The 14,202-nt window shown below is 38.0% G+C and overlaps 1 protein-coding gene across 2 annotated transcripts in view; it reads right to left on the bottom strand.

The window, feature by feature from the left end:
- cfap20dc (CFAP20 domain containing) overlaps positions 1-14,202 on the bottom strand; it is a 356,705-nt gene that overhangs the window by 110,763 nt on the left and 231,740 nt on the right. For both annotated transcript variants that reach the window (XM_059649948.1, XM_048548271.2), the window contains exon 14: positions 5,040-5,128. In XM_059649948.1, coding sequence (XP_059505931.1) covers positions 5,040-5,128 — 89 coding nt within the window. The remainder of the gene's footprint in view (positions 1-5,039; positions 5,129-14,202) is intronic.

The following is a 14,202-nucleotide window of genomic DNA, read 5'->3' as shown; positions in this document are numbered from 1 at the left end:
TTTTGATGCTTTAAAAGAAATAGGGAGGGTGGTAAAAGAAGCAGGGGAGCGGCATTGCTAGTCAAGGCTAGCATAGCAGCTACTGAAAGGCAGTTTGAGAATGATATCTCAACAGAGTCAGTTTGGGTTGAGGTCTGGAACAAGAAGAGAGCAGTCACTTTGTTGGGGTTTTTCTTTACTGACCTCCTGATAGTTGCAGAGAAGTGGAGGAGTGGATTAGGAGGCAAATACTGCAAGGTGCAGAAGTCACAGGGTTGTAGTCATGGGTGACTTCAACTTTCCAAATATTGATTGGAAACATTTCAGTTGTAATAGTTTAGATGGCGAGGATTTTGTCCAGTGCTTTCAGGGAGGATTCCTGGCACAATATGTAGACAGACAAACACGAGGAGAGGCCACTTTGGATTTGGTGCTTGGCAATGAACTGGGCGAAGTGTTAGACCTGTTGGTAGGGAAGCATTTTGGTGGTAGCGATCATAACTCTGTTATTTTCACAATAGTCATGGAAAAGGATAGGTACATACAGCAGGGTAAGGTTTATAATTAGGGGAAGGGTAATTACAATTCTGTTAGGCAAGAACTGGGTAACATAAAATGGGAACAAATGCTGTCAGGGAAGAGCACTTTTGAAATGTGGAGATTGTTGAAGGAATGCATACTGCGTGTGCTTGATATGTTCATCCTGAGCAGGCAGGGAAGATGTGGTTGAGTGAGGGAGCCTCAAGAGAGATCGAATGACTGGTTAAGAGGAAGAAGGATGCCAATGTAAAGTTTAGGAAATAAGGAACGGAAAAGGCTCTAGAGGGATACCAGTTATCCAGGAAAGAGCTGAAGATGGGGCTTAGGAGAGCAACAAGGGGACATGAGAAAACCTTGGCAGATGGGATCAAGGAAAACTCCAAGGCTTTTTACACGTACATGAGGAATAAGAGAATGACCAGAGTAAGGGTAGGGCCGATCAAGGATTGTAAAGGGAATTTGTGCACAGAGCCTAAACAGATAGTAGGGGTCCTTAATGAATATTTTTCTTCAGTATTCACAACTGAGAGTGACCTAGTTGTCAAGGAGGACATTGTGAACAGGCTGGTAGGCTAGAGGAGGTTGATGTTAAGAAGGATGTTGTGCTAGGAATTTTGAGGAAGTTGAAGTTAGATAAGTCCCCTGGGCCTGACGGGATTTATCTAAGGATTCTCTGGGAAGTGATGGAAGAGATTGCAGGGCCTTTGGCGATGATCTTTTTATCCTCACTGTCCATGGGTATAGTGCCGGAAGATTGGAGAGAGGCAAACGTCATTCCCTTGTTCAAGAAAGAGAATAAGGATAACTGCAGAAATTAAAGGCCAGTTAGTCTTACGTCAGTGGTGGGCACATTATTAGAAAAGGCTCTGAGAGATAGGATTTATGATCACTTGGAAAAGCACAGTTTGAATCGTGATAGTCAGTATGGATTTGTGAAGGGTAGATAATGCCTTACAAACCTTATTGAGTTCTTTGAAGAGGTGACTAAACATGTGGATGAAGGTAGAGCAGTGGATATGGCATTTTTGGATTTAAGTAAGGTGTTCAACAAGGTTCCCCATGGTAGGCTAATGCAGAAGGTAAGGAACCATGGGATGGGGGTAATGTGGCAGATTGGGTTCAGAATTGGCTGACCCTTGGAAAACAAAGAGTGGTAGTGGACAGAAATTATTCAACATGGTGCTCAGTTACAAGTGGTGTACCACAAGGATCTGTTCTGGGTCCTCCTCTTCTTGTGACTTTTGTAAATGATTTGGATGAAGGTGTGGAAGGGTGGACGATACAAAGGTGGGTCGCATTGTGAACAGTGCAGAGGGCTGTTCTAGGATACAAAGGATCATTGATAGGATGCAGAGCTGGGCTGAGAAGTGGCAGATGGAGTTGAACCCTGAAAAGTGTGAGGTGATTCATTTTGGTAGGACAAATTTGAAAGCAGAATACAGGGTTAATGGAAAGATTCTTGGCAGTGTGGAGGAGCAGAGGGATCTTGGGGTTCATGTTTACAGTTCCCTGAAAGCTGCCACCCAGGTGTATAGAGTTGTTATGAAGGTGCATGGTGTGTTAGCTTTCATTAATGGAGGGATTGAGTTCAAGAGCCGTGAGGTTATGCTCTAGCTGTACAAAAGCCTAGTTTGGCCACATCTGGAGTGCTGTGTCCAGTTCTAATCGCCTCATTACAGGAAAGATGTGGAAGTGTTGGAAAAGGTGCAGAGGAGATTTACCAGGATGTTGCCTGGAATGGAAGGAAGGTCTTAAAAGGAAAGGTTGAGAGAGCTAGGGCTTTTCTCTTTCGAGCGACAAAGGATGAGATGACTTGATTGAGGTGTACAAAATGATCAGAAGTATAGATAGAATAGACAGCCAGAGGCTTTTTTCTAGGGTGGAGGTAGCTATCATGAGGGCGCATAGTTTTAAAGTGAGTGGAGGCAGATACAGGGGAGACATCAGAGGTAGGTTCTTTACTCAGAGAGTGGTCGGGGCGTGGAATTCATTGACGGACGGGTAGTGAAGTCGGCCTCATTAGAGGCATTTAAGTGGCTATTAGATAGGCATATGGATGATAGCATAAGGTAGGGGTGGAGGTTAGACAGGCCTGAGGGTTATGGTAAAAGTTCGGCACAACATTCATGGGCCGAAGAGCTTGTTGTTCTGTACTGTTCTACGTTCTATAAAATATTATCCTTCCAATTTTATAAACATTTCTACTGAAAGCTGAGGAGTTACTTTTTCAGGTTTTGCAATGACTATTGTCTGATAAAAAAAATTCTAAAAACGCAATGCAAGTGTAATTGAGGATTATGTTTTACATTCAAAATATAGGTGAATCTATTCTTGCAGAATCCATAACTGTGCCTGGGAAAATGAATGCCACATATTGCAATAAGGAGAAAAGTGTAGTTCCTGGGCTTTTTCACAGATGACCTGGGGAAAATTCCCAGCGAATATTACAGATGCTTTGATAAGAATATATTTAAGAACTGGAACTAGTAATGATAATATCATTTATGAAACAATGTATCAATAAAATATTTTTATTCAATATCCGTCAAATAAATTGCTGATTTTTAAAAATTTATTTCAATATGTTGTTAAAAACCAAAAGAACAGCAGATGCTGCAAATCAGGAACAAAAACAAAGTTGCTGGAAAAGCTCAGCAGGTCTGGCAGCATCTGTGGGGGAGAAAACGGAGTTAACATTTCGGGTCCGGTGATGCTTCCTCAGTACTGACTGTGGCTGGGAAAACGTCAGTTTTCCTCGCCACCATCAGTTCTGAGGAAGGGTCACCGGACCCGAAACATTAACTCTGTTTTCTCCTCCACAGATGCTGCCAGACCTGCTGAGCTTTTCCAGCAACTTTGTTTTTGTTGAATATGTTGTTACTTCTTTGATGCATCAGAATTCTAAAACCCCCAAATACCACAAAATGATTCAATCTCCTGAACTTTCAGTTCTTGAAACATTTCAAAATACTTAGTGTTCTTCGATTCTCTGAGTCATACTTTTTGGAACATGAACATGTGGAAGGCAGTCATCTTTACATGCTTTATAGAAATTAATAATTATGCAATCAAATCAAGATTGTGGTATTTCCCAATTTGTTTGGATTACTCAAGATACATTGTGGTTTTTAAAATATGTTTAATAATGTGGGGAACTGCATTCATCAATATAACAATAAATTGCCTGAAATACTAATGTTTATTTCAAGTATCATTTTATGTTGCACTCATTAAATAATACCAGAAGCCTTGGACAAAGTAAATGCTGTAAACTAATTTTAAAACACATGCTTGATATGTTCTTTTCATATCTCTGAGACAGGTGAGGCTTGAACCCAAGCTGTATAGCTGACAGATAGGGACACTATCATTGGCACTACAAGACCCCATTTATTTAGCTCAACTGGTATTTTAGCCTTATTCTGCATTCAGCTGCTCCCAACAGCTGATGGAAAACATGGTCCTGTAATAAATATAGTAAACCTTATGCAAGTAAACCTTATGCAGACACAAAGGGAGAAATACAAGAAGATTCTTGTCACAGAGGTTATATACGGTACCTTGCCTGAACAAAATAATTTCTGTTTATAGAGCTGCTGAGGCAGTACTTTTAGGAAAGCTTTAGATAAGAGCATGGGAAAACCCCAAACTCTCAATTGTCCGATAACTGAGAATTTATAATGCCTGTATATTGAGTAGATTGTTGCATGGAGTTGAAAATTGGACTATATACCAGAAATAGGAACACAGGTTGAATTAATTTCATCTTTGTTGTTTGAGGAAAATACCTCGGATCTATTTACAGCATTAAATTCCCAACAAAGAGATGCTATTGCTTTCAAATTCAGAAAGAATCATTGCAAAGTTCAACAACATGATTCCAATAACTGGGTCACATTGTTAAAATGAATGCTGATAACCAGTAAAAGATGCACTGTACAAAGACCTTAATGCTGAATTTCTCCAAGCACTAGAGAATGCTCCCTAGATTACATGAAGTGGGTAGAAGATGCACAAAATATAAAACTACCTTCTTTTTAAATAAGTTCTGATCTGTTAAAAATCCAGAGAACAGACAGATTGTGGTAAGAAAACTCAGTAATTGTTAAGTTTGTTTCCAATCCTCAAGTTAAAATTGCAGTGAAACGATAAATGTAACATTCTCATAAAATTCCGGAAAGGATTAAAGGCAATGCATTCACACTAATACATGGTTAATAAAAAAGATGGATCCCAAGGCAAGAGTTTGCAATAAGTCTTGATAAAGAAATACATCATACTATTGATACTCCAAAATCATAACACCAGGAACATGTTTAAATAGTCTGATCTTTGTGGTTTTGCTCATGGACAAACTAGTCTAATTCTGAGGTAAATGGAAGATACAAAAAGTGCAAAGGCAAGCTTGGATAGCAGTGTAAAAATAATTAAGACATCAGCATGAATGCTGCAATAAATTAAGTTGGAACGTTGGTAATATTGGTGAAAACCTAAGATGTACTGTTACTGTCTGTGCTTACCGTGGATTAGATAGAAGAAGTGGATTCATTTTTTTCTGAGATAGAGTCAAAAGCATTTCATTCTGGTAGTGATGGCCTTGATTGACTGGCTGTAAAAGAAAGCAACATCTGTAAGTTAATGGCAAGTAAAGATTATTTTAAATTGGTACATTTTTAATCAAGCAAGCAAAGTCCAGAGACTTGTTCTCTCAAAAGACTTAGAAAATATAAAGGGTTGAATATAAAATTCCACAGTCCCTATACTGGGTTCAGTTATAGCAAGATGAGTATATTCAATTTCTAATTGCACAATCCCTGCAGTGGCTTGACACAAAAAACCTCATTACTTTTTCCAATAAAATTAGTTATAGAAGTTGCTTCATAAGTACTTAGAATAGGATATTTCTGTAGCAGTTTATGCAAAAGGGAGGAATAACATGACCTATAACTTACACAGAAAAATAAAAGGTTGGAATGTTTGAATACATTCCCTATCTGCAAGGAAAAGGACGGAGATTTTCTGTTTTAAAAGGTCCTAATCTGAATAACGACTGTCAAATAAAAAGGCCAATCATACCTCACAAGTTGAAAAGAATATTTATCCTTGTATTCAGCTAATTCTTACTATCAGTCAGAAGTCAGTTCAGCACTTCTAACATACAACTATTTGTAAACTAAGAGCCAATTTGAGTGATGTGGATGAGAGACCAGGTCAGAGGGTTGCTATCTGTAGTAAGTGGCTCACCTCCTGATTCATCAAAATCTCACCAACATTTACAATGCATAAGTATGAAATATAATGAAGTGCACTCATGGTGCCTGGATAGGAGAAGTACAGGAGTATTGTCACTGCAACATGTAAAGCCTACGAGATACAGTTCAGCAACTCATCAAAGCAACTTTTATAGTAACTCCCAAACTCCCACCACTCCCGACAAAGGCAACTAACACATGGGGAATGTGATTAACTTCTAGTTGTTCTCCCAGTTATACAGGCTCCTGACATGAATATATATTACTGTTCCTTTAATGTTGTTGTGTTGAAAATCTGAAACCTTGCGTAACAGTATTGTGAGAGTACTTTGACCACAAGGACTGTAGCAACTTAATTAGGCAACTAAAGATGCACAATAAATGGTAGACTTAGCCTTGATTTCCACAGTGCAATTTTTAAAACAAAAGCAATCCTAAAGTCCCAGAGTTCAACAATTAAATGACCAGTTTGTATTTAATTTGTAATCTAAGCATTCAAAATAATTTTGTATTTCATCATACAAATAAAATGTTTAGGAAACTATTCTGACTTAATAAAGTGAGATTATGTGTAGGATTTTAAATTAATTATTAATGTAATGCAATAAGCAGTAGGATTTCCTCCTTAAACTTCGCAGCCCCTCTTTATTTAAAACATTCCTCAAAAGTTAACATTTTATTTAAGCTTCTGATCATTTAACCTAATTTGTGTTTCATGTCAGTTTGTTTGATTATGTTACTGTGAAGTGCCTTTGTATGTTTTATTATGTAAATGGCACTATATAAATCTACATTTTTTGTTGTTTCATGTTTAGTCAGTAATTAGAAATATTCAGTCTAATACTAGAATTAATACAGAATATTTAGGAACTTCCATTTTTCATATTAAGTTACAAATAGAGTTTTGAATTATGAAATACTCTAAATGTATCTAAGCACGCATGTATAACTACTTGAGACTTCACTTACCACTTGGTGGTGCTGTAACCTCACTTTTATGTTCTATTGACTGCAGGGCTATGGGGAAATTATTGAACCTTCTTGAAATCTGAAATTTCTGTTCATGCATGAAATGACTGCGGTCAGATAAGCCACAAATGACAAGAGCAGCCATTACAAAAGCTCTATTCCTTAATACAGAACCTAATAAATGACATTTACTTTGTAACTCACTATAAGAAAAATATTTAAAATTATAGGAAGTAAGGTCACCTTGTTGAATTTCAAAATGTTTGCTTTGCCATTGACGGCAGACCAACTCAATGTAATACCTATTTTGGCTTTTGCAACTAGCTTGATCCTAAGTAAAACAACACTGTTGTTCTATAACAATAGTTGCGTTGCCCAACTCTGTTTCTGATATTTTACTGTTGGTGCTAGCCTGAGCAAAAATGAGCAATCAGAGCTCGAGCAGATTTATGAAGCCATTAATTCGTATAAAGGGCACTCTGCGGTACATCTACCTGAAATAACTGATTACTTGATACAGGTCGTGGTATTTGTTTTAAGGAGAGAAATTTGAATTTTCTGTTCCGACTATTTCATCAGGGAGAATTTGTTTTCAATTTGCTTAGTCTCAAAATGTTACAGCTATATGTCATGGTTCTCTTGACACTGAAACTGATGTAATTTTCTTGATAACATGTAATAGGACAACAAAGCAACTAACTCAGAGCAAGGCTATTTGCCGCTAACCATGAACTAAGTCTCTCCCATAGCTCTAATGAGAATTTCAGCTCTGACGATGGTGCTGCAACTGACTCTAGTATTCTTTACTAGGTATTCACAATACAGTGCTCCTGTAAGACTGTGCAAATAGCCAGTCACATTAAACAATTTTCATGGCAAACAAGAAACTAAAGCGTATGAACATAAATTCACATTTAAATACATTTATATTGAGCAGAGTGAATGTAGAAACTAGAATATAATGAAAACAGGTTTTAATTTTTGATTTAAATTAGCTGAGAAAATCTACAAAGTAATAGCACCACTCCATAAATACACTATTATTTTGTTTCAGTCTTTCAAGGGCTGTGGGCATTGCTGCGTAGGCCAATATTTATTCACCGTCCTTAACTGCTTTTTCGCCTTAATTAGCTTTGCTACCTCCTTGATTTTTGTGGCTTTGTTGGATCATTTCAGAGGGGTGAAAGTAGCCGAAAACATAAAGGTCTTAAAAATTAGCAGTCAGAGTCAGAAAGATCCAAAAAGATTTTGACAGGCAATCAAGTAATTATAGAATTTTGTATGACTTGCCGTGAAACACAAATGCTACTAGGCCATTTCAAATGGGTGAAATGGTTAGACTTCAAGAGGTGAAAAATGCTAGTATTTCTCGTTGTTTACCTCTTATTCAAGACTGTGGATCAATGCATTTGCATCAAATTGTCAAAGATACCCCAGCATTTCAGTATTCAATGGAGTTAGTGCATGTGATACAGGATGAAGTCCATACCAACAATATTATGTGCCCTTGCTGGATTATACACATATGAATAAAGCAAAGGATATGGCAGTGCCTGAACAGACCAATTATCTCATTTTAACTCACCATCACTTTCTCAAAGGCAAATAGGTGTAGTGAATAAAGGCTGACAACATGCATTCTTTATGTATAAAGCTCTTAAATTAACATGACACCGGAAACCAGCAAATACAGAACAGCAGAATAAGAAGATTTTGTTTATGATTTAAATTCACATATTATAGATGACATAAAAGTTATTTTAACATCAAAACCTGTGCTTTTAAAGTGCTTCATAAAAAATTCATGTTTTATATTCTTGGGTAGGTTTCAGCCAGACTTTGTATTTTCATGATAACAGAAGGTTGAATTTTACCAAAAATTGGCTAATTGTCAATTTTGGGGAGTTTCATGAAGGGTTTATTTCTGTGTTCACTAACAGGCTTTCCTAAACTCACCCTATTACATATGTACCCCCTCCAACACCCCATGCCCCAGCCATCCTATTCTGTCAGTCACCACAGGCAGAACTATTGTAAAGTATGATTCCACAAGTGTAACTACATCAGGCTATTGTTTGGCTAGCCTGTATCTAATCATTTCTCTGTATTTTTGAACATTGACTGAAATGAGGTAAAGGGTCTTTTAAAAGCCAAGGCTTGCAAAAAGGATCGTTGCACCTTTTAAAAGCAAGTTAACTGATGGTTATTGTAAGTGCTGTTGACACTGCTATTTGTTTAAAAGGTGACGGGTGAAAGTTGTTCCAGATAAGCTGGAGCCCAGGGAGGTTGAATGAAGGGAGATTTGACTGGCAACATTAGCTGATTGGTCTGTGGAACTGTGTCGAGTGATCGGTTACAAATGTCTTCTGCCTTCCAACAACTACTGTAATTGGTTCAACTCTTGTAATTGGTAGCTGAACAGCTGGGGTTGTGAATGTTGGGCTTTGGCAAGGAAGAAGCTGTCCTTATTTTTGTGGTATAGAAGAACTTCAAGATGGAAGAAATCCCGATTATTTTCCTCATCAGTCACAGTAATTTGTGGCTTTTACCAATAAATCAGAGACTTTATATGTTGTGAAGCAGTTGCTCTGTGCCTCTGGCAAGCAAATGAAAGTAGCTGGAGAAGGAAAATCAAGGGGTAACAAATCCTGACAAATCAACAAACACTGGACAGCACCATTGAACTGCCTTTGCAGTCTTTCCCTCTGCCCATAACATAGTGTTTTTGTGTCTGTCTGTGCGCAGCTGCCTTTTTAAAAGGTGGAGTTAGTGTTTAACTAGTAGAGTTACATGTCAACAGTTCATTATGTTTTATCTGTAGATAGATTCTATTTATTTGTAATAAACAGCAATTCTGTTTAATACGGAAACTGGGTTCAAGCTTTTTGTCAATCTGGGCCTAAAAACAGGGAAAATGGGAAATTTTGTGTGCTTCTATAAAATGTTTAACTTTTGTTCAAGCCCTTAACAACAGCTGACTCTTCAAAAAACTGCCTGACTTGCTGATCATTTACAGAATTGTGTATTTATTTTAAATTTAAAAATGCTTTGGATGCTTAAGAACAATCTTTGTGTGGTTCTGTGAATAGGCCTATAAATTCTCCAGCCTGTAACAGGATTCTTTAGATGTAATTTTAGCCAAATATGCTGAATTAAACCTGATCAAATGTCCAATTTACAGTACACTCAATTTTTTGCTCCATTGAAACCAATGGATAAGTCAGGGTAAAACTGAGGCTTTAGACTTTCTAGCACTTCAGTATTTTGTTGCTATTTCCTTCAGAACCGGCAGTAACAACAGAAGTTAACTTAGTATGAAGAGACCAAATATTTCATTTTCATCCGAATATGCTAACATTTCACTCATAACAAATTTCATGCACAAGTTTTTAATTTGCTTCCTGGATAATAGTCATACTTACATATGGCAACTGAACGAGGAGGAATACTGTGCAATTTTAATACTTCTGTGATACATGTAAAACTTACAACAGGAGAACCCATGAATACAAATTTCAGGCAATATGTCAAAGCATTAATCTGATTTCAAAATGTTCACGGTCTGACAGATTATCCTAAGTTATTGGCACATCAAAGGATTTATCAGTCAAAATAAATTGACACTTTCAGCTAAATAACAACATGCACATTTCTATATGGAATATGAATTAACTGTTGCTGTGGACGCAAGAAACCATTAGACAACAAACATTTCAAAAACATGAAAAGTGAAATTTTTAGCACTTGCTGGAATCGTATATCATAAATTTTTACGCACAAATTTTCAAAGTAGGATTTATGAATCATTGGGGTGACGGGGAACAGTCTTTTGTTTCCATCAGGGCAGATGTCTTTGTTGGCATGAGATGCAGGCCATTTTGAGACATTGGTCTCATAAAGATCCTGGTGAAACCTGGCACTAAATGATCTCATTATTACATCTCATCAGTTATTTAGGTTGGACAACTACCTGACTGAAGATTTAGATAATATGGAGGGCAATCCTTGGGGAGCCTTGGATGGATAGACAGAGATTTTCTGTAACTCTTTATTCCAAGTTGATCTTGAGTGTCAGTGGGATAGTTAAGTTACCCTTCCCAGGGACTTCAGATTTTCAGCTGGAAGCTGTTTACGAGGTCAGCAAAGAGTAGCTGTTCGTTGAAAGTTGATTCTATCCTCTCTTAATAAAATTCTCAGATATATTGCACCATCTGTTCAAACCTAAACATTAAAAAAGGTATACACAGAAAAAATATTTTAAAGTCAGGTCTTTGGAGCCATAAGAAGGCTTCACAGAAATAATGTAAAAACAGTTTTAAAGTGTTGAACTGGTCTATGTGGTGCAGTGCAAGTGTCCCTACCTCTGGACTGGGAAGCCAGGCTTCAAGTCTTACCTGCTCCAGATATGTGTAATAATATCCTTGAGCAGATTGATAAAATAAAAATGTTTAAAAATTTTGAATTATATGTTAAGTGCATTGGGATGTGCCACGATGATATGGTGAGGCTGGCATTTGTCAGATGCCGATATCTATGAATGTGAGGTGTATGCTGCTGCCCTGGAGTATGTCTTGAGGTGTTAGTGGCTGCTGTCCAAGAGTGATGTCTGGAGGAGCAAGTTGTAAGCTAGAGTCATCAGATGCCACTCTGAGTTTCATGCTGTGAATTCCTGGTATCTTGTTTCAATTTAGTGGAAGCATGGAAGCCTGCATATTGGTGAGGTGAGATGAGAATAGTAATGAGGATGATAATGAGCAATAAACCCTGTTAGTAGCCCTCGAGCTGCCTGCTGGAAGAACCTCGTTTTGACATCCAGGACTTGATTGGAAAACATGACTGGCTGGTATCTATGCTGAGAAAGGCCTCACTCAACATCTCAAATTTCTCACTAAAAACTATGTCATTCATGGCCTGGAAAGATTTTGCCCAATAAGATCATTATAAAATACTTTAACACAAATTTTCATTCTCAAACATGATGTAACATGTATGGATTTATTCTATATGAATTTTAATGTTTATATATCATATGTTAAAATGCCCCTTTTTATTGATGCCTTGTATTCATTGACATCTGGGTTCATATTAATTTCAGAGAGTTCAAATGGACCACTTTTGAAAACAGTTTCAGAAATATTGCTCCAGGCCAACATAAAATGGGAAAAGAATTTTTTTTGGGATACCTGATAGTATACCTTAGTTTTGATGAGACATCATTGGCAAGAAATGCCAATTTTGTTCCTCTCACAACAGATGCTGCCTTTCAGCTGAGTAATTCTACTTTTATTTTTAATTCTTATATCAGATTTTCATTATGAGCAGTATCTTACTTTTGTTTTATCAATAAAATTGCAAGCCTTCATCCATCATGGCAAATTGACCAAGCAGGAAAAGAAGATGTCTGATCTTACTAGCAGTCCTGACATGATTCCTCATGAGATAGTAGGAACTGCTGATGCTGGAGAATCTGAGATAACAAGGTGGAGAGTTGGGTGAACACAGCAGGTCCGTACCCGCATCCCTAACCTGTCCTCCCACTTACCCACTCCTCCCATCTCAAGCCCCAGCCCATCTCCTACTGGCTAGCCGCATCCCGCCTACTTGGCCTGTCCGTCCTTCCTGGACTGACCTATGTCCTCCCTAACTCCCCACCTAATGTCACCTTTACAGGCTTCAACCCTGCTTCCTTGACCTGTCTGTCTCCTCTCCACTAATCTTGTCCTTTATCCATCTTCTATCAGCCTCCCCCTTTCTCCCTATTTTTTCAGTATGCCCTTCCCTTCCCCCATTTCTGAAGAAGGCTCTCGACCTGAAACATCGGCTTTCCTGCTCGTCTGATGCTGCTTGACCTGTTGTGTTCATCCAGCTCTACACCTTGTTATCCCATGATTCCTCATGATACTTCCCTCTCTAAATTAATATGTCACTCATAGTCTCAGTATTTACTAGAGTTAGGATGTTCTTGCCCATGGCTATCTCTGGTGCTTCGAGATGGAGTAACCATCTGATTAACTTTCTTTCTAGAAGTAGGATAGCATTTGCTAGTCTAGAAACAGAAGTGTTGGAAAACCTCAGCAGTTCTGTGGAGACAGAAACCAAATTAATGTTTTGAGTCCAGTGTGGTTCTTTGTTGGAACTTTGACATTAACTGTTTTTCTCTTTCCACAGATGCTGCCAGACCTGGCGAGTTGCACCAGGTTTTTATTTCATATTTGCAGCATCTGCAGTATTCTGCATTTAGTTTAGCACATGCTAGGCTTACTTGTCACTAATTACTTAATAAGATTCTTAGCAACAAGATAAATGTCATTGGTGGACGTTCTAATATTTTCTACAAAATAAGCTTATTTATATGATAAACTATCCTATTCTATTTTCAATTTCTTATGGAACATTTTAGTTAAACAGTGTCACTGCAATTAATTGTTCATTTATTTTTGTAACCACTTGCAAATTCAATGCCTGCACCAAATGTACAACACTTGAAATGTCGATGTCTTCAAATTAATAAAATATGATCTCCATTTGTAAAACCACATTTCAAGTTGCATTGATGATTATAAATGGGGAGACACCAGGGGTTGGATATTAACTCTGTGCAAATCAGTAGGTTTTGAATGAGCTCAAAATTTCACTCTGCTAATGTAAACCATGATGTCAGCTTAATAGACTGTCACTCCCTGATGTGAACATCTCAGTAATAGAAGCTCTCAAGCTTGCTCTGCATTAGGTAAAATATATTGCTTCTTGCAATATTAAAATCTCTTACTCTGAATTTGAAGAAAACAGTTACGCTTCACTACATGAGCCCCATCCTCAGGAGCTGCTTGCCTTTCCCTCTGGGCTTAGAAAGCAATGGGAGTGACACAGAAGCTGACAGCCTACATGTCAGTTAGTGTATTAAAAAGACAAACTATGACCCATAAGTTGCATCCTGTGGAAATGCATGAGATGCATTTGTCCCTGCACAAAAAATGGCCTGCCAGAACCCTGCAAGTCCTAGGGTCCCTGGGGTCCAAAGTAAGATATTAAACGGCTGAACTGATGTGTGAGGCTGGTGGTTTGGTAACACCAACTTGTGTGGATGACGGATTGAGGATGATGGTGACCACGCAGGGAAATAGTTGTAAAGAGGAACTTAGATGATGGCCGCGACAAGTAATAGGCAAGCTGCAGCTGCCAATCACTTGGTCTGATTTATATGTTGGTAATTTGAACTGTCTACTTTCTTAGAACTGGCATAGAAATAAGGGGAGTTGGTGCTTTAACAAAATGCATAGAAATAAGGGAGTTGCCACTGAATGGCCTGACTCTAAAGTCACATTTTATGGCTTGAGGGGAAGTAGGTCCATTCAGAGAGAAAGGATTTTGGCTGTTAGTTCAGCAAGTTCCAAAACGATCAGGACAGAAGTAGTCATGACCGTCTTAGAGGTCAGTAAGAGAAAAATTTCCACAAAAGAAG

The sequence above is a fragment of the Stegostoma tigrinum genome, chromosome 11, assembly GCF_030684315.1.
Source record: "Stegostoma tigrinum isolate sSteTig4 chromosome 11, sSteTig4.hap1, whole genome shotgun sequence".
NCBI classification, from domain to species: Eukaryota; Metazoa; Chordata; class Chondrichthyes; order Orectolobiformes; family Stegostomatidae; genus Stegostoma; species Stegostoma tigrinum.
This window is presented reverse-complemented; position numbering and strand designations above follow the sequence as displayed.